Genomic DNA, 21,429 nt, shown 5'->3' with positions numbered 1-21,429 from the left:
ATCTGCAGTAAGTACTTGATGGTCTGTTCGAAAGGCGCTGGGTATGCATTTGGCAATTTTAACTAGTCAGCAATAAATAAAGGGGAATTTGGGAGATGGTCCTGTTGACTACTTACTTTGAAGGCCACAACCATTCCTTTCCATGTAATCTGTTTAAATTTATAATAGACAATGTTTGAATAGTTAATAAAACTTCTGCCGAGCATTGTGAGCAGGTGATGTTGGCGCCAGCATGTGTGGTGACACTAGCGGGCTGTCCCATAGCCAACACATCCTTAGAGTGTGGTGGTTGTTAACTCAAATGACACATTTCACTGTATGTTTTGATGTACATGTGATAAATAAATCTGAATCTGAATTTAAAAAAACAGTATTTTGACCATTCACTCATTCAGTATTTTAAATGTCTGTTTGACAGATATTGATGAATGTACCAAAAGCAATGGAACTGTATGTTCTCATATCTGCCTCAACACTCCAGGGAGTTACCGATGTCTGTGCAAGGAAGGTTTCTATCTCAAAGAGGATGGGAAGACATGCAACATAATTGAAAGTGGTAAGCTGTAAACTGATCAGTACAAAGATTGAACATACTCTGTTTCGCTTTCATTTCTGTCTAATCTTCAAATGAAAAGCATCAAAATGACGGGCAACTCCACTTCATGAATTAAATTCAGATAAGCTGAAAGGTTAATTGCCATTCTAATGCTCCCCCCCCCCCAAGTCCCATAAGGGAAACTGCTAATGCCAGAAACTATGCATAACTCAACTTCAGAAAATGTACACAGCTTTAGAAGGTCCACAGATGTTTATACTATCATTTCTAACATGTTATTTACAAAATGTCATTTTAAGATTTCCTTGTGACTGGAATAACTTTTTTGTGAGAAAGGGAATGTGCAAGTCAGTGGGCACAAGAGATTCTGTAGAAGCTGGAAATCTTGTGCAATGCATACGAAGTGCTGAAGGAACTCAGCAAGTCAGGCAGCATCTATGGAAGAAAATACATGGTTGACATTTTGGGGGAGACCCTTCATCAATATTGGAAAGGAAGGGGAAAAGTCAGAATAAGAAGGTGGTGGGGAGGGGGAGATGGGGAAGGAATTCAAGCTGGCTTGTGGTAGGTGCGAGAAGGTGGCTGGGGTGGGGTGGAGTGGGGGATGAAGGTGATAGGTGGAAGAGGTAAATGGCAGAAGAAGAGAGAATACATAAGAACATAAGAAATAGGAACAAGAGTAGGCCTTCTGGCCCATCGAGCCTGCGCCACCATTTAATTAGAGCATGGCTGATCTGACCATGGACTCATCTCCACCTACCTGCCTTTTCCCCATAACCGTTAATTCCCCTGCTATGCAAAAATCTATCCAACTTTATCTTAAATATATATTTACTGTACTCAGGTAGTCTCCACTGCTTCAGTGGGCAGAGAATTCCACAGATTCACCACCCTCTGGGAAAAGCAATTGCTCCTCATCTCCGTCCCAAATCTACTTCCCCAAATCTTGAGGTGATGCCCCTAGTTCTAGTCTCACCTATCAGTGGAAACAACTTTCCTGCCTCTATCTTATCTATCCCTTTAATAATTTTATATGTTTCTATAAGGTCTCCTCTCATTCTTCTGAATTCCAGTGAGCACAGTCCTAGATGACTCAATCTTTCCTCATAGTCTAACCCCCTCATCTCTGGAATCAACCTGGTGGACCTCCTCTGCACTGCCTCCAAAGCCAGTATATCCTTCCTCAAGTAAGGAGTCTAGAAATGCACATAGTACATTTCTGGCCTCACCAGAACCTTGTACAGTTGCTGCATAACCTCCCTGCTCTTAAATTCAAATTAGAATGGAGGTTAGAATTTAAAAGGAGAAGACAGTAGACCATGGCAGAAAGAGAATGAAGAAGGGGAGCAGAGTGAGGAGAAGAGAAGAGGTGAGAGGGTAATTAGAATGGGGAACGGAAGAGAGAAGGAGAAATTACTAGAAGTTAGAGAAACCGATATTTATATCATCAAGTTGGAGGCTACCCAGAAAGAATATAAAGTGTTGCTCCATCAGCCTGAGTTTGGCTTCATCACAGTCGATGAGGCCATGGATCAAAATGTCAGAATGTGAATGGGAAGTCAAATTAAAATGCATGACCACCAGGAGATCCTGCCTCTTGCAAAAACAGAGCAAGAGTGTTCAACAAAGTCCCTCAATCTGCATCAGGTCTCACCAATGTAGAGAAGCTCACACCTGGAAATCCGGATACAATAGAGCAACCCAACAGACTCCAGGTGAGGTGTCGCCTCACCTAGAAGATCTGCTTGGGGCCCTGAATGGTGGTTGGGGTTGTGAATGGTGGTCAGAAATAAGTGCCAGGTGGGTGATCAGTGGGAAAGGAGGAATGGACAAGGGAGTCATGTAGAGAGTGATCCCTGCGAAAAGTGAGGGGCGGGAGGGTTGATAAAGATGTGCTTAGTTGTTGGATCCCATTGGATTTGGCAGAAGTTGAAGAGAATGAAATGCCGGATATAGGGTAGTAGGTAAGGTAAGGTAGGGAAATCTATCCCTGGTATGAGGGCAGGCAGATAGCTGAGAACAGATGCGCGGGGAATGGAGGAAATGTGGGTGAAGGCAGCATCAATGATGGTAGAGGGGAAACCCCATTCTTTGAAAAAAAGAGGACATCTGCTAGAGTGGAATGAGAACAGATTCGGTGGAGACAGAAGAATGGGGAGAAGCAAAAAGCATTTTTACAAGTGGTGGGGTGGGAAAGGGTATAGTCAAGATAGATATGGGAGTCAGTAGGTTTACAAAAGATAGCAGTAGAGAGTTTTTCTTCAGAGATGGAGACAGAGAAATCAAGAAATGGGAGAGAAATGTCAGAGGTGGACCAAGTAAATTTGAGGGTAGGATGGAAGTTCGAGACAAAGTTGATGAAGATGATGAGCTCAGTAAAGGTGCGGGAAGTAGCATTGATACAATCATTGAAGTAGCAGAGAAAAATCCATGGACAATTACCGGTGTAGCCTTGGAGCATGGACTGATCCGTGTAACAGAGAAAAAGACAGGCATTGCTGAGGTCTATGGCCATGCCTTTAGTTTGGAGAAGGTGGGAGGAGCTGAAAGAGAAATAAGATTCAGTTCCACCGGATGGAGGAGCAAGCTGGCAAAGAGGAACTGGTTGGGGATCTTAGGTCCATAAGGAAGTGGAGACCATTAAGACCTTCCTGATGGGGTGGGAGGAAAGCAGGAGGTCAGAGGAATGAAGTGAAGATGAGGAGTGTCTTAGGGACCAGTGGTTGGTGCAGTGCGGTTGTAGAAGAAGATGACCAATAAGAACCAGTGGCAGTCAGGAAGGTCTTGGCCAGAACTGGATCTAGGGACAATGAGGTCTGCAGCCTGCAAGCAGCTGAGGATAAAGTCTGAGCCAGAGACAGTAAAGTCCGTGCAAGTGAGTGATTCCGTTTCAAATAGGATTTAAATGCAATTGAATAGGTTGTTATAATATTCTTGCCCATGTGAATGTTATTGCTGAGAAAACCCTTGCCAAAAGCAACAGCGAAGAACTCTTGAGGTAAATTTTCACTCTTTGCTGATGTTGTCATGGTCTAATTACTCACCAGTTTATTTTACATTTAGATTTCAGCTGAGATATTGTTGGTGGCACTTTGAGCTAAAAGTATAAAGGTAAAGCACCACCCTAGAGATCAGAGCACAAATATCTTGGCTGACAATCTCATGTGCAACTGAAGAAGTGCTGAAAACTCCACATTATTGGGTTGGAGGCTGAGATCTTTAGCTAAGGTTTCTGTTGAGAATTCTTGGCTGAGGGTAGCACACACACATCGACTTGCCTCTGCCATCCATACCCACACATTAAAAGGGAGATGTCAGAAATAACCAGTGGACACTACTGTGTCCATCAGTGAAACACAATTGTTCTGACCTGAGAGGTCCATTATAAGTTGCATCTGACCTCATAGCATCCTGGTAGGCCAGTGTAAGCAGCTGAACCGATTCATTAGAATCGGATTGGCCTCTTTAAAAGGTAAGTGAGGAGTTTCTTTATTTTTCCAACTTCATGATTACACTGTATAATAAGACCACAAGAGCAGAATTAGGCCATTCAGCTCATCAAGTATGTTCTGATATTCTATCATGGCTGATTTATTTTCCCTCTCAAACGCATTAGACCATACAACATGGAACAGTGCAGCAGAGTACAGGCTCTACGGCTGATGATGTAGTGCCGACCTTTTAAATTGCTCCAAGATTCAACTAACGCTTCCCTCCCACATAGTTCGTAATTTTTCTTTAATCCATGTGCCCATCTAACAGTTTCTTAATTGTCCCTGAAGTATTTGCCTCAACCACCATCCTTGGCAACATTTTCCATGTACTGTACCCATCACTCTCTGCGTAAAAGAAAAATACCTCTGACATCCCCTCTACACTATCCTCCAATCACCTTAAAATTGCCCATTTTCCAGTCTTAGCCTCATAACCTTTGACACCCTTACTAATCAGGTACCTATCAAACACCTCTTTAAATACGTATGGCCAATGACTATCTGCAGCAATGTATTCCACTGATTCTCCACACCTGGCTAAAGAAATTCCTCCTCATCTCTGCACTAAATGGGCGTCCCTCTATTCTGAGGCTACGCCCTCTGGTCCTAGGCCCTCTCACAATCGGATCATTCATTAGTTTCTGGTCGGTTTTAAATATTTTAAATTGTTTAAATCTGCTGAATGATCTATAAATGTCTTTGATTATCAGACATAGTGAAAAACAGCTAAAATGTCTTGTGACTTCAGTCAGAGGTCATTAGGTTGTTCCAGCCTCAGAGAAATCCAGATCTCCAGGTTCTTTGAGGCCATGGACCTGCAGGAGATATATGCATCAATGAAAAAAACACAGTGGGTGAGTGCAGGTGGCAGGTCTGATCAATTGTGTTTTGTCACCTCATTATAGGAAGGATGTGAAAGCTTTAGAGAGGGTGTGGAGGAGATTTACCAGGATGCTGCCTGGATTGGAGAGCATATCTCATGAGGATAGTTTGTGTGAGCTAATGCTTTTCTCTTTGGAGCAAAGGCGGACGAGAGGTGACTTGACAAGAGGTGTACAAGATGATAAGAGCATAGACCAAGTGGACAGCCGGAGACTTTATCCCAGGATGGAGATGGCTAAATGAGGGGTTATTCATTTAAGGTGGATGGAGGAAAGTATAAGAGGCATGTCAGTGGTAAGTTTTTTACACAGCGAGTAGTGGGTGTGTGAAACACACTGCCGGGGAGGTAGTGGAGGCAGATACATTAGGGATATTTAAGAAACTCTTAGATGGGTACATGGATGATAGAAGAATTGAGGAGTCTGTAGGAGGTAAGGGTGAGATTGATTTTAGAGCAGATTGAAAGGTAGACACAACATTGTGGGCCAAAGGGCCTGTACTATTCTATGCTCTAAATGCAAAATCAGCATCTGTTCGTGGCCATATTTCTGTTTTTGAGAGTGTGCTGTGCCTAACGGACAGTCACGTTTCCTATTCGACAGGAATGATTACACCAAGGGCCTGACCTCAAGAGCTGTTCATTAAATGGGCAACCCTGAAAGAGATAGGAATGGCATAAAATATACACACGTCTTTATTTCTTCAACTTTGAGGGGTTTACAAAATTAATTCAATCCATGGTCCTTTGGGTGACTTCTGATTCGTAACAAGGATCCTGTTATGTTGTACACTGAATAATGTTGCTAAATGACAGATACATCCTTTATTAGTCTATTGAGAGACCAACTATAGTATCCTATGAAGTGTTGGTCTTATCATTTTCGGGCACGTTTTAGTTTTTGTTTGTCCACAGCCAAGGTAATATCTAATAGAGATATGTAGGCTGCTGAATCAGGAGACCAGAAATCCTTTTTTTCCCAGGGAAGTCACCTCTCCCCTTAAACCCTGAAAAATCTACTTCCCAAAATGTTGCAATAAAATTAAGATAAATTTGAAAATTGTCCCCCTGGGTTTTATAAACTAGGGTGACACCATTATACATTTCTCTTTCAGAACCACACCAAGGGACTCACAGGAAGTTAGAATGGTAAGTGACCATTCAGCTTATCTGCATCATAATTAGGCTGGAGTTGTCCTTTTGCCCTTCAACTGCTGTGGTGTGTGTTCACTACAGTTTTAATTTTCCTGCCTTTGCTGTTCTCTTTCATTGCTGAAGGCACTGACCCATCCCTGGATGTTTTTCCTCAGTGAGTTCCTGCAGTATGTTTGACCTTACAAACACTGTTATTGAGCTCAATTGTATTCTTGCCTGAATGATACTTAACAATAGATCAGTTTATCAGTCATGCGTACATCAACACATCAAAACATACCGTGAATTGTGTCATTTATGTCAACAGCCCCCACAGTCCAAGATGTACTGGGGGCAGCCTGCAAGTGTCACCAACGTAACTTACCCTCAGTTTACTACTCCTAACGCTAACCCATACGTCTTTGGAATCTGGGAGGAAACCAGAGCGCCCACAGAAAACCCACATGGTCACAGAGAAAACCAACAAGCTCCTTACATATGTACAGTGGTGGGAATTGAACCCGGATCGCTGGCACTGTAAAGCCTTACACTAACAGCTATGCTACTGCTCTGCGCATACGCATTTCTTAGAAACGAGGACATTGCACCTCATTGAATGGGAGGAATGAGGACCAATCATTCCACCTCTACCATAGAGGAGCTGTGGGCATATCTCCCACTGCTCCACCTCCTTGGCCAAGGCCAGGTCATCATCATCATTATGTGCCATGTCATTCTAACAAGGGCGATCGTTGTCTTATCCTTGACCAATGTTCCCTCCAAGGTGTGCAAATGTGTGCATGCACACATCTTTTGCTACTAGCATACGAAGGAACTTAAACTGTGCACAGAAGGTTGTCACCCTCTACCTCGTAGGCATGTTCAATATACTTCATGATCGTACACAATCACATTTCCTTTTCCAGTTTCTGATGCGGACGATGTTGACAACATGGAGCTTGCAATGATTTGCATGCAGATTTTGACCTGTTTATATTGAAGAAACTATTGATTCACTAAGTCGAATTCCAAAGCAGCAAAGGGTGTGAAGTACGAAAGAAATGTTAGTTCATTTAAGGCAGAATGGCTTAATGAAGTGGTAAAAACTGCTACACTGAAAGCTCATGAGATCAGGAACATGCAGCTATGAGAAATACTATATTCAATGCAGAAACTGGTGCTACCTGCATGTACTGTCACAATGCAAAAGTTGCTGAAGAATTTGCAAGTGGGAAGAAGTGGAGTGAAATTTGGAAACTTGACTTTTTAAAACGACATTTTGCAAACAAATCACATATGTGTGCTTCAGCTGCAAAAGCACGCATGCAAAAGCTCCAGTGAGAAAATCCTTCATTATCTACTCCAGGCCTGCTGTATATGTTTTGTGAGAGTGCAGATGAACAGGAGCGAAATCCATTAAACGCAGAGGAGATCAAAGTTCTTATTCGTAGTATTTTGCTAGCTGTTAAAATTAATACATCTATATATAAAATTCACTGTGCACGTGTTGCTGTCACTGGGCAAAAAGTTGCACAGCACAAGATTTTTGTGCACACTGGTCGTAACAAATTAGAGAGAACATTGCCCTTGACTATGATTGTTCTTGGCAAATTATTTCTACAGAAGTCATTTGACATTGCCTTCTTTTGGGTAGTGTCTTTACAAGAGATGTGACCCCAGCCATTACCAATACTCTCAGAGAATGCCTGGCATCAGTGGTGGCAACTTGGGCCTGTGATATCCACCACCTGCTCCAATGGCTTCAAGTGTCCCTGATTAAGGGTGGGGCGGGGTGCTGAGCAGGTGCTACACCTTGCCCAAGGGAAACCAGCAGGCTAGCAGAGGGAAAGAGGGCCTTGCATCTCCATCTCACGACCCACTAAGGCCAGATGACTCAACATAAACTGATAAGCATACCTGAACCTTACCACAGCACAGAAAGATGCGTGGGATGATTGTGCCCACTGATCTATCAGCTTGCAAACAGCACAATTTTAAAGTGTCTGAGAAACATCACATCAAAATATTCTTTTGTGCTTTTCCAAGGAAATTGCCACTCTTAAATGACTGTGAAAATGATCTCTTCTGCTGAATTCTACAATTACGTTTTACATCATACAGCGTCAAGGCAAGCATTCTAAAACAAGAAATCCAATACTAACTTGCAGTTTATCAGTGCCACCCTGCCCTTCATGTCACAATGTATGCTGGCAATATCAGAACCCAATTGTGGAGGAAAGACAGACTCCAATGTGGGGACAGTGATGACAGTCTATTCATAATAATTCCAAAAGAACATCAGTGGTTCAATCGAACAACACCATGAGATGAATCATTCTCAAAATGAGGACCCTGTGATTAGCACTAATCGGGCATCCACTTAAGTCTTACAAGTAATACATAATCTCTTATCTTATCAAAATAAATTTAACCATCTTAAACAGAAAGCACCAGGGAGACCACATTACTAATAGCAAGTTGCCGATAAAAAAAACCACAAGGAACTCTAAATGATTAACAACCCTCATTAAATAAGAATTAAACATTTCTGATGCTCTAAAAACCTCATAGCTTATCGCTCTCTGGTGCTCACACAGGCCTGAAGCGCTCATTACACTTTAACTTAATGGAAATTCCATAAATAGCTGGAAACTTAACTCAGGATGAGGTGACTTCTGTAAAATAATCCATTTCAAATAACAAAGTATCATTTGATAAAACCTGGTTGGCAATGCGATTGTGGAGTTTAGAGAAGAAGAGGTAAGGTTGGGGCAATTTTCTGCAGATGTATCATTGATAGCATTCTGACTGGTTGAGGAAAAATCCGGCATTGGAGTCCTAAGGCAGCCCCACGGTGAGTTCAAAACTGACTGCTAACTCCTGTGATGATATTGGCACCAAACTATATCAGTTTCTGCCATTCCTTTGGACTCAACGGCTGCATGGAGAAAGGGACCCTATTGCACGGACAGCAGCTTACTGTCCATATCATACCGTAATGGCTTGTGTCTCAACATAGACAGCAAGGATGCAACATCCATGGTCAACCCTGACCAATGGAGGGCCTTAAGTTATAATGTTTTTTAAATTTCTTGACATACCAGTACTGTTCAAAAGTCTTAGATATATATACAGTATATAGTTAGGGTGCCTAAGACTTCTGCACAGAACTGTATTTGTTAATGTGGAGCGGAGAATGAGTTTGTAAATCTGGCAGGAGCAAAGGATGTTGGGAATGGCAAGGGTGGAGCACTGCATGAGGGGCGTAGGACAGGGGGCAGAGAATGAGTGCCAGGGTTGGGAAGTGATGTGGGTGCAGAAGCACCAAACCATGAGACACCAGACAAAGTCATTTGATTCTAAACAATTGGTTTATTGATCATTTTATAATGTCTCTCTGGTGCATCCCACTCCCTCGCCTCTCCCTTCCCCTTCTTCCAGCCACGATTCCACTCTCCATTATCCCTTCCCACTCTCAGTTCACAATAGAGACCCACATCAGAATCAGGTTCCTCATCAATTACATATGTCATGAAATCTGTTTTTTTTGTGGCAGCAGTATAGTGCAATACATAAAATTACTACAGTATGGTATAAAAATCATAGGCACCCTAGCTATATATTTAGTCTAGGACTTTTGCACAGTGCTGTATGTTAGTGATAGTAAACATGAGTCTGATCCTAAGGTACCGTCTTTTTATGTATTCTGCACTATAAGTTGACATGTTCCATTGACTTTATTAGGATTGATTCTGCCCAACCGTAGCTAACATACTCATCAGGCTTTATCTCTTAGGAGTGATAATGTAGAGATCTGATGGATGACAAGGTGGAGATACACCTCTATCAAAGCAGGTGTAAGGCACGCCTTCCCTCCGCTAGCCATTCTTGGGCAAGGTGTAGCACTTGCTCCCCCCACCACCACTGATCAGGGTCACGTGAAGCCATGGGAGCAGATAGTGGATTTCACAAGTCCTGGTTATGTGATCACTGACACCAGGCAGACAATCTCTGAAGAGTATTGATCATGGCTGGGGTCACCCATCTTGTAAAGACACTGCGCCCAGAACAGGGATCCAAATCTTTTTTTTATGCCATGGACCAATACCATTAAGCAAGGGGTCCGTGGACAACAGGTTGGGAATCCCTGGCCCAGAAGAAAATAGCAAACCATTTCTGTAGAAAAATTTACCAAGAACAATCATGGTTATGGGACCATGATTGCTTATGTCATACGACACAGCACAATATGATAATGATAATGATGAATGCAGTGAACAAAAAAGGTCCATGTTCTTGAATGTCAAATTTTTGGACTTATCATTAAAGCAAACACCAGCACAAATAAATGACTATACAAAAAATAAAACTGATGATGGAGTGGATATTGATTCCCCTGTATCTGGCATTCCTTTAGAGCTGGACAGGATTGTCGTTTTAGCTCCTTGTGAATGACAGAAGTTTGAATTGCGCACAGAGTGAGACACCCGGCACTGTTGAAAACGAAGTGTTGGTGTGCATGGCTGCTTTGACTCTTGTGCAAGGCAGTCGTTTATTATGGCGACCTAGTAGCAAAGTGGCTGGCGTAATGCTAGTACAGTGGCAGTGACCGGTGATCAATTCCACCACCATCTGTACAGAGTTTGTACGTTCTCCATGTGACCGTGTGGGTGTTCCAATTTCCTCACACATTCCAAAAAACATACAGATCAGGGTTAGTAAGTTGTGGGCGTGCTTTGTTGGTGCCAGAAGTGCAGCAACACTTGTAGACTGGCCCCAGTACATCCAAGGACTGTTGGTCATTGGCACAAACAACACAAATAAAGCTCAGCATTAAAGAAACCTTTTGAACACTCTGACTGATTACAAGCTCTAGACACCATTCTCCAAAGAACAGACCATTAGAATCTATGATACGATAGGGACTTGCTTACAAAATTACCAGTCATTAGATTATATTGCTTAGTATACTACATAGTATGCTATGAGAATTAATTTTATTTAAAAAGCTTTCGGTAAGTAAAGCCATGGGCTTATCTCCAGGATGACAAAGCCAGTAACCTTGCTTCAGGATTCATCTTGCAGCTGAAGTACCATTTGACAGAGATAACAAGACGTTTCAGAATCAGAATCAGGTTTAATTACAATGGCATATGTTGTGAAATCTGTTGCCTTTATAGCAGCAATATATAATAATAGAGTAAAAAAAAACTTTGCATTACAGTAAGTATATACACAGTAATTTAATTAAATAAGTAGTGTAAAAATGAAAATTGTAAGAAGTAGTGAGGTAGTGTTCAAGGGTTCAGTGTCCATTCAGAAATCAGGTGACAGAGGGGATGAAGCTGTTCCTAAATCATTGAGTGTGTGCCTTTAGGCTCCTGTACCTCCTTCCTGATGGTAGCAATGAGAATAGGGCATGTGCTGGGTGATGAGGGTTCTTAATGACGGACGGCATCTATTTGGGTCCTTAATAATGGATGGTCCTTGAATATGTCCTGTATTCAACAGAGACCAGTGTCCATGATGGAGCTGACTAATTTTACAACTCTCTGCAGCTTACTTCGATCCTGTGTAGCACCCACTTCTGCCATACCAGACATGATGCGGCCACTTAGAACTTGGAAAATGACGGTATAATACAGGGCTTTGGCCCATGATGTTATACTAATCTTTCAACCTGCTCTAAGGTCAACCTAATGATTCCCTCTCAAATTGTGCTCCATTTTTCTATCATCCATGTGCATATCTAAGAGTTTCTTAAGTGTCTCGAATATTGCTGCCTCTACCAAGTTCCACGCACTCATCACTCTCTGTGTAAAAGACATCCACCTTATACATCCCTCCAATCATCTTAAATTCCTATTACATTCCTTCTTCTCCAGCCTTTTACCTTTCCTACCAACTTGGCTTTACCTTTCGCCTTCCAGCTAGCCTACTTCACCTTTCCCACCTTTTTATTCTGGCATCTTCCCCCTTCCTTATGAGTCCTGAAAAATGGTCTCAGTCCGAAACACTGACTGTCTATTCATTTACATACAGTAGATGATGTCTGACCTCCAGCAGTTTGTGTGTGTTGCTTGGATTTCTAGCATCTGCAAACTGTCTCGTGTTTACATTAAAATTGTGCCCTCTGGTATTAGCCATTTAGTAGTAATAATAATAATAATAAATACTTTATTGATCCTGAGTGGAAAAATCTTTCATTACAGCAGCAACATTTAAAAACCCACTTAGCAGTGTGCAGGCTTAACTAATAATAAGTACAGAATAACAATTTACCAATGTGCAATTATAATGTATGAAGTAGAAAAAACAGTCTATTGTACTATGATGTGTGTTCTCCTGTTACACAGAGATGAACTGTCGTACATGCTTATTGCATTTGGTGGGAAAGATTTTCTCTAACGATCCTTGTGACAGCGGAGCTGAATGAGTCTGTTCGAAAGGGTGTTCTGCTGCTTATTCAGTAGGTCATGGAGAGGATGTTCCAGATTGTCCATAATGGACAACAGTTTGTTTTGTGATCTCCTCTCCACCACGAACTCAAGAGTCCAGCTGATAGCCAAGGACGGATCCAGCCTTTTTGATGAGTTTATTTGTCTTTTTGCGTCACCAGCGCCGATGCTGCTCCCCCAACATGAAGCTGCAAAGAAGCAGCACTCGCTACAACAGACTGGTAAAGGATCTCTAACATCCTGCTGCACACTTTGAAGGATCTCATCTTTCTTAGAAATTAAAGTCTGTTTGTCCCCTTCTTGTAAACAGCCTTGGTGTTGGTTTTCTTGTCAACTCTGTTGTCAAGTTGAACACCCAAGTATTTGTACTCCTCCACCACGGAAACCTCTTCTCCCAGAATGTATACAGGACTCATCATAGTCCTCTTCCTCCTAAAATCAATCACCATCTCCCTGGTTTTGGCCAAATTCAGGAGCAGGTGATTCCTCCTGTACCACTCCACAAACTTGCCCATCAGTCCTCTGTACTCTGACTCCTGCCCTTCTCTGATACACCCAACCACTGCAGAGTCATCAGAAAACTTCTGCAAGTGACAAGACTCAGATTTGTACTGAGAGTCTGGGGTGTGCAGTGTGAACAGACACAGAGTCGGGACAGTCCCTTGTGGTGCTCCAGTGCCATTCACCACCATCTCAGACAGAGAATTACCCAGCCATACAAACTGGGCTCGATCTGTCAGGTAGTCAATAATCCAGGAGACAGTTCATTTGTGTACACCCATCCTTTGCAGCTTCTCATTCAGAAGTGGCTGAATTGTATTGAACGCACTTGAGAAATCAAAAAAATGTGATTCTCACAATGCCACCAGCATCATCCAGGTGGGAGTGAGCTCTCTGCAATGGGTAGATGATGACATCGTAGGTTGGTAGGCAAACTGTAGAGAGTCCAATGAAGATCTCACCAGCAATCCCAGGTAAATCAGGACTAGCCTCTGCAGCACCTTCATCACAAGAGATGTGAAGACAATTGGTCTGCAGTCATTAAGATCAGATGAAGTTGCTTTCTTGGGTACAGGAACCAAGCAAGAAGTATCCATAGCACTGGTATCTTTTCCTGACTCAGACACCGATTCTAAAGGTGCTACAAAATACCAGCCAGCTGGCTCGCATAGGCCTTCTGTATCCTGGGGCTGATACCGTCTGCTCCAGCAGCCTTGCCTTGATGTGATCTCTCCAGCTGTCCTAACCTGATCTTCAGTCACAGTCCGGAGGGAGAGGGTGGTCATCCACATGGAGGCAGGATACTCCAAAGCTGGGGTTTGGAACATAAGCACTCACATGAGGGGAGGGAGGAATGGAGGGAGCAGGCCTCAGGGGCAGAGAGGGGGTGTGTGGTTTGGGCAAGTGGGGGGGGGGGGGGGGGGGACAGCGGGAGGTCCCGTGCTGAACCTGTTGAAAAACAAGTTTGATTCGTCATCCCTATCCAGGCAGCCCTCGATCTTTCTTTCCTTAATCTTGAAGCCAGTGATCTGCTTCATGCCCGGCCACACGTCTCGCTGTCCTGCTAGAGCTCGTACTCCAGCTTCCTCCTGTAGGAGCCTTTGCACTCCCTCAGCTTTCCATCCCGAGGAAACATCTCTGACTATCCACTTGCTCTATTCCTCTGATCGCCTTGTAACATTATGGGTCGTAATACATAGTAAACGACTTGATGTTCTATGAGAATGCATTTTATTAAAAAGTGATTGATTAATAAAACCATGGGCTTACACCTGGGATGGCAAAGCCGGTTTTAGATTCATCTTGCATCTGAAGTACTAGAGAACAGAAATACCCAGGATATTCAGGCAGGTAGAGCTTGCTTCATCATGTACTGAAGGGGTTCTGGTTGCTTACTGTATACACTATCAATGGGAACTGGCTGCTCTCATGGCGGTCTGCTCTGAGCTTCTCAACTCTACCACCAACGCAGAGCAGCCTTGACACTCCACAACATTGATCCACGAACACAACATGGCCCAGCAACAGAGGACCACAACTATCTCTTCCCTGATCCCTGTTTGCCCCCATCCTAATTTTCACTGTCCCAGTCATCCTACGAGAAAGCCTAGGCACTTATCCGCCCCTTCCCAGTTACCATTCCTTCCATCTTGTCAACTTCCAGCTACCCGTGTCCATAAGAATTTGACCATTCAGCCCATTGAGTCTGCTCCGCCATTTAATCATGGCTGATTTAATATCACCCTCAACCCCATCCTTCTCCCTTCTCCACGTAACCTTTGTCACCATTACTGTCGAAGAACCTGTCAACCTCCGCTTTAAATATACCCAATGGCTCGGCCTCCACAGCTGTCTGTGGCAATGAATTCCACAGATTCACCGCACTCTGGTTAAATAAATTCTTCCTCATCTCTGTTCTAAATAGATGTCCCTCTATTTTGAAGTTGTGCCCTCTAGTCCAAGACTCCCCCACTGAGGAAAACTTCCTCACCACATCCACTCTATCTAGGCTTTTCGATATTCAGTAAGTTTCAATGAGATGCCTCCTCATTCTTCTAAACTCCAGTGAGTACAGGCCCAGAGCTATCAAACACTCCTCATATGTTAACCCTTTCATTTCCCGGATAATTTTTGTGAACCTCCTTTAACCCTCTCCAATGCCAGCACATCTTTTCTTAGGTGCCTTATAAAGCCTGCCATTACATCCTCACTTTTGTATTCTAGTTCTCTCAAAATTAATGCTATCATTGCTTTGGTCTTTCCTACCACCCACTCAACCTGCAAGTTAACCTTTAGAATATTGTGCAAGTCCCTTTAGACCTCCAATTTCTGAATTTTCTCCGTTTCCATCGTGTATATTGCAAGATGGAAATTTGCATCATCAGGCCTTCAAAACTGTGGGTCTGTCACACATAATCCATTTAAACTCTTTTACCAGGGACTGAACATTTTTGAGCTGCCATAATGGAAAACAATGAGTTTCCTGCTTTATGACTATTAAATGTTTCAAATCATCACAAGGACATTTCCAGTTAGAAGCACGATATCTTCCATAAGACTCCCACTGGCAGTTTAGGCCCAAACATCTCTGTACCATTATCAGCTCGTTTGGAGTTTCCATTTTAAGATGGCACTGCTGAAGCTCAGCGACTACTTACCAGAAGCAAACAAGAAAACTAATAACAATGTTATTAATCACATTTTTCTGGTAAGTAATCACTGAAATCAATAGCCTGTAGCTTCCCTTTCGGAGTTGAGCTTTTGAACTGCCTGTGCGACCTGGCATTGTTGCGGTGCGAACTGAAATCTCGGCATGTACGGGCCGAATTGAGGCAGCTTGGGCCAAGCACAGAAGCAGGGATTGAGCCAATGTTTGGTCTTTGCTGCAGCAGACTTGGAGGCCATTCAATGTGGCAGAACCGAGGCGAGGCGAGTAGAGCCCAGGCCCGAGAGCAAGGAAAGACCCAAGGCTTGATCGATTTAAGCAGCAGGCCAGGTTGAGAAGGTCAGGGTGTCGAGGCCAAAAGCGAGGGACGAACCAGTTCAGCTCACTGTTCCGTGTGGCTTATTCATCATTGTGCTGAGCTGAGTCCGTAGACTGCAATTAACGGACTTCTGAACTGGCTGGCTGCTGGCTTCATGACTATGGACTCACTTTACTGAACTTCAGTTCTGAATGCCTTTTGCTTACATTTACTGTTTGCACCATTTGTTTTATTTTCTTTGCACGTTGGGTGTTTGACGATCTTCTTTTGTTTCAATGGGTTCAATTGGGTTTCTTTGTTTTGTGGCTGCCTGTAAGGAGACAAATCTCAAGGTTGTGTATAGTGTATGTACTTCGATAATGTGCTTTGAACTTTGGAATCGTGAAATGGCAGAGATAAGACTCTATAGATACTGTATCCACTGTTACTGATCACTGATCATCAGACAATGTGAGAATACTGTCTGTCATCCAACAGTGTGAGTGAAGAAACAAAGAAAAAGTTCAGCAACTGCTGCTTCTTTCAACCTTGCACAATTTATTCTGAGCTGCTCGCTGAGCAATGATTCAGATTCAAATGCATTCAGATTCAGATTTATTTGTCACATGTAGGTCAAAACATTCGGTGAAATGCACCATTTGCATTAGCTACCAACACACCCAAGGACGTGCTGGATGCAGTCGACAAGTGTCACCACATATTCTGTTGCCAACATAGCATTCCCATTAGGCTTAGCAGTACCACACTGAACACAAAAAGCCACAAAGAACAACAGCAAAACAGGCCCTGTTCCTCCCATCCACACACGTACACAGTCCACTAATCCCAGCACAGACCAAGCTTGGCCTCCAGCCTCCAGTGGACTCATGGATTCACAAACATTGGGCCTTCGAATTCCCCAGTGGACTTGCAGAAATTCACAGACTTAGTCCACCACTTCTCAACTTCCGACCAACCTTCGTGTTTCAATCAGGACTCAAAGTTCAAAGTAAATTTATTATCAAAGTACATATATATCACCATATACAACCCTGAGATTTATTTTCTTGCAGGCATTCTCAATATAGAATAATTCTCCATAGAATAATACCCATAACAGAATCAATGAAAGACCTCACCAAACTGGGCACGTGACCAGTGTGCACTAACTGTGCAAATACAAACAGAAAGTAATAATAAATAAACAATAAATATCAAGGACATGAGATGAAGAATCCTTCAAAGTGAGTCCATAGGTTGTGGGAACATTTCAGTGATGGGGCAAGTGAGCTTGAGAGAAGTTATCCCCTTTGGCCCAAGAGCTTGATGGTTGAGGAGTAATAACTGCTCCTCAACCTGGCGGTGAGGGTCCTGAGGCTCTTGTAACTTCTTTCTGAAGGCAGCAGTGAGAAAAGAGCATGTCCTGGGTAGTGGGGGTCCCTGATGATGGACACTGCTTTCCTGCGACAGCATTTCATGTAGATGTGCTCAGTGGTGGGGAGGGCTTTACCTACGATGGACTGGGCAGTACTTCTTGCAGAATTTTCCATTCAAGGGCATTGGCACTTCCATATCAGGCTGCAATGCAGCCAATCAATATACTGCACATATACTGTATAGAAGTATGTCAAAGTTTTAAAAGCCATGCTGAATCTTTGCAAACTTTTAAGGAAGTAGAGGCACCACCGTGCTTTCTTCATAATTGTACTCACATGCTGGGCCTAGGACATCTCCACGAAATAATAACTCTGAGGAATTTAAAGTTGCTCACCCTCTCCACCTCTGATCCTCCTTGTGAATTCAATAAAAAATCTCCCTGGTCTTGCTGACATTGAGTAAGAGGTTGTTGTTATGGCACCGCTCCCCCCTATATGTTGAGTCATCACCACCTTCGATTTGGCCTACGACAGTGGTGTTACCAATGACAACAAGTGATTCCAAAGTAATTACAGCACAGAATACTTTACCAGATGTTTATGATAACACTTAACAAGGCCACAAGTTTCTGTGGGACATATCTGTAATCTACTGGTATTGCTTCATCACCTGAAGGGGCATCGAGTTATAACCAACACTTATAAAACAAGTAGCATCTATGGAAAAGAGTAAACAGTCCAATTTTCCACAGATGCTGCCTGGCCTGCTGAGTTCCTCTAGTATTTTGTGTGTGTTGCTTGGATTTCCAGCTTCTGCAGGTTTTCTCGTCTTTAAAATACATGCATTTCATCTCTACATAAAACAGAATTCAGTTAAAGTAATTGCTGTTTTCTGCATTCTGGCAGTCTTTCTTTCACTGTGCAGAAAAGAGTAAGATAGACTCAGTGGCCATTTTATTAAGTACACCTGTACACCTGCTCATTCATGCAAATATCTAATCAGCCAATCATACAGCAGCAACTCAATGCATAAAAACATGCAGGCATGGTCCAGTGATTCGGCTGTTGTTCAAACCAAACATCGGAATGCAAATGCAATGTGATATAAGTGACAATGACCATGGAATGATTGTTGGTGCCAGACAGGGTGGTTTGAGTATCTCAGAAACTGCTGATACTCTAGGATTTTCATGAACAACAGTCTCTATAGATTGCAGAGGATGGTGCAAAATGCAAAAAGAAATAATTTGTCGATTGTAGCACCGGTAGACTGCCTGAGAACGCCAACCCCTGGCCGGCAGAGGCCTCTGAATCGGTCCCCATGTGGACTTCCGCCAGTGGGAATTCGTCCCAAAAAATGAGTGGCAGTTCTGTGGGAGAAAAATGCCCTGTTAATGAGAGAAGTCAGAAGCAAATAACCAGACTAGTTCGAACTGACAGGAAGGTGACAGTACTCAAATAACCATGTGTTACAGCAGTGGTGTGCAGAACAGCATCTCTGAATGCACAACATGTCAAACCTTGAAGTGGATGGGGTACAGCAGCAGAAGGCCATGAACAGATAGAAATGAACTCAGTGGCTACATTATTAGCTAAAGGAGATGCCTAATAGAGTGAACAATGAGTATATATGCATTGTGTCTGCATGTAAAGCAGAATTCGACAAAAGCAATTGTTGTCTGTATCACACGCACAATGCTAGAGAAACTCAGCAGGCCAGGAAAAGAATACAGTCGACGTTTCAGGCTGTAACCCTTCATCAGAACTGAAGAAAAAAAGCTGAGGAGTAGATTTAAAAGGTGGTGGGGGGGAGGGGGGAAGAAAAAGAAACACAAGGTGATAGGTGAAACCTGAAGGGGGAGGGATGCAGTAAAGAGCTGGGAAGTTGATTGGTGTAAGAGATACAGGGCTGGAGAAGGGGAGTCTGATAGATGAGAACAGAAGACCATGGAAGAAAGGAAAGTTAGTAGAAGCACCAGAGAGAGGCAATGGGCAGGCAAGGAGATAAGGTGATAACTCAGTCTGTTGGAGTAATATACTGTGTCTGGTGCTCCCTGTGTTGCCTCCTGTATATCAGTGAGACCCGACATAGATTGGGAGACTGCTTCGCTGAGCACCTACGCTCCACCAGAAAGAGCAGGATCTCACAGTGGCCACCCATTTTAATTCCGCTTCCTATTCCCACAAGTTAATCCATGCCTCCTCTACTGTTGTGATGAGGCCACATTTAGGTTGGAGGAACAACACCTTGTATTCCGTCTGGGTAGCCTCCAACTTGATGGCATGAACATCAATTTCCCAAACTTCCAGTAATGTCCCCCTTCCCCATCCCCTTTCACCTCTCTCACCTTATCTCCTTGCCCCCCCCCCCCCCCATCGCCTCCCTCTGGTGCTCCTCTCCCTTTTTCTTTCTTCCATGGCCTTCTGTCCTCGTCTATCAGACTCCCCCTTCTTCTGCCCTGTCCATAGTTGTTTCCTGGCCTGCTGAGTTCCTCCAGCATTTTGTGTGTGTTGCTTGGATTTACAGCATCTGTAGATATTTTCTTAGTTGTTGTCTGTATTCTGGCTGTATTTCCTTCATTATGCAGAAAGAATATTCTATATTTTCCTTCTTGCTACTTCATCATTCAACCTCATCGGTCAGAATGTGATAGAAATTCAAAATAGTAGGTCAGCATGGCCTTATGTGCTTGGATCTTCCTTTGATCTTCCTTCCAATGAAATGAATAGAACAAAACTCCAATAATTGTTCCCTACCAGATTTCACTGCCTGGGTTACATCTGCTGAAGACTATAAACACATAAATCTACCCAGACATCAAGAAAACTCAATAAACTGTGTCTGTGGCATCCTTTGTTCCTGAGTGGAATTTTTCTGTGGGATTAAAACTGGGGTTTTGGTTTATCTGAAAATGATTCAATTTTTCACGACTACCAGTCGCATGGAATTCTGAACTTGGCACAGTCCTAAAAGAGATATACATATACTCTGTATAAATGTCTAAATATTTTTCCTAAATTTTATAAATTGTAATTAACCAAGTATACAGAGCACTGTCCTGGTTACAATTAACAATGGAAATTACAAGAGTCACTCAAAGGTTCTATTGTTGTTGGATATCAAACAGAAATATAATTTCTGTGTACTTCAGTTTGTGGCTGTGCAGCTGGAATTTTCTTTTTTTATAATATTAATGTTAATATAATTTTGAAATTATGCTAATATAATTGTAAAAACATGAAATTAATTATGAATATAATCCATATATGTTCTAAATACTAAACATACCACAACTTTTACTTTGAAACATTTTGGAGTTTCATCGTGTTTACATTGTCAATGTTACGTTAGAACACTGTTATAAATTGTAACAATAAACACAGAATGGAAGTCAGTAGCTGATTGTTATTAAACCACTGGCCCGTTGAATGCCAGCAATGTCTAGTCAATATTCATAGTATGCCTATTACAAAAACAAATCTTTAAAGTGCTGCTCAGTTTTCAGGCCATGCAAAAATTTCTTGCTCAGTGCAAAGGTTGGTCCACACAGCTGTAAAAAAAATAGAGGGAACACTGATTCTGTTATAGTATGAAGATAAACAATTTTTGTCCATTTGTCTTTAATTTCCTTCTACATTAACTTCACTTTTCTACACATCAGGACATGCAGCACACCACTAGACACTGGCAGGCAACAAGAGAAAGTCCCTTTTATGCCCACTATTTGCATCCTGCCAGTCAGCCAATCTTCTATCCATGCTAGTATCTTACCTGTAATACCATCAGATCTTATCTTGTGAAGCAGCATCATGTGTGGCACCTTGTCAAAGGCTTTCCGAAAATCTAAGTAAGCAATATCAACTGACTCTCCTTTGTCTATCCTGCACGTTAATTCCTCAAAGAATTCTAACCGATTTGTCAGGCCAGATTTCCTTTTAAGGAAGTCAGACTTTGGCCTATTTTATCATGTGCCTCCAAGTGCTCCAAAACCTCATCCTTAACGATGAACTTTAATATTTTCCCATCCACTGAAGTTAGGCTAACTGGTCTATAATTTCATACTACA

General features: G+C 42.6%; 1 protein-coding gene across 1 annotated transcript in view; it reads left to right on the top strand.

The window, feature by feature from the left end:
- ccbe1 (collagen and calcium binding EGF domains 1) overlaps positions 1-21,429 on the top strand; it is a 385,149-nt gene that overhangs the window by 326,702 nt on the left and 37,018 nt on the right. Inside the window, exon 5 of the mRNA XM_073064183.1 lies at positions 419-556. Within this exon, the coding sequence (XP_072920284.1) occupies positions 419-556 (138 nt within the window). The remainder of the gene's footprint in view (positions 1-418; positions 557-21,429) is intronic.

This window comes from Hemitrygon akajei, chromosome 13 (genome assembly GCF_048418815.1).
Source record: "Hemitrygon akajei chromosome 13, sHemAka1.3, whole genome shotgun sequence".
NCBI classification, from domain to species: domain Eukaryota; kingdom Metazoa; phylum Chordata; class Chondrichthyes; order Myliobatiformes; family Dasyatidae; genus Hemitrygon; species Hemitrygon akajei.
Note: the sequence above shows the minus strand (reverse complement) of the source record. Positions and strands in the feature narration are given on the sequence as shown.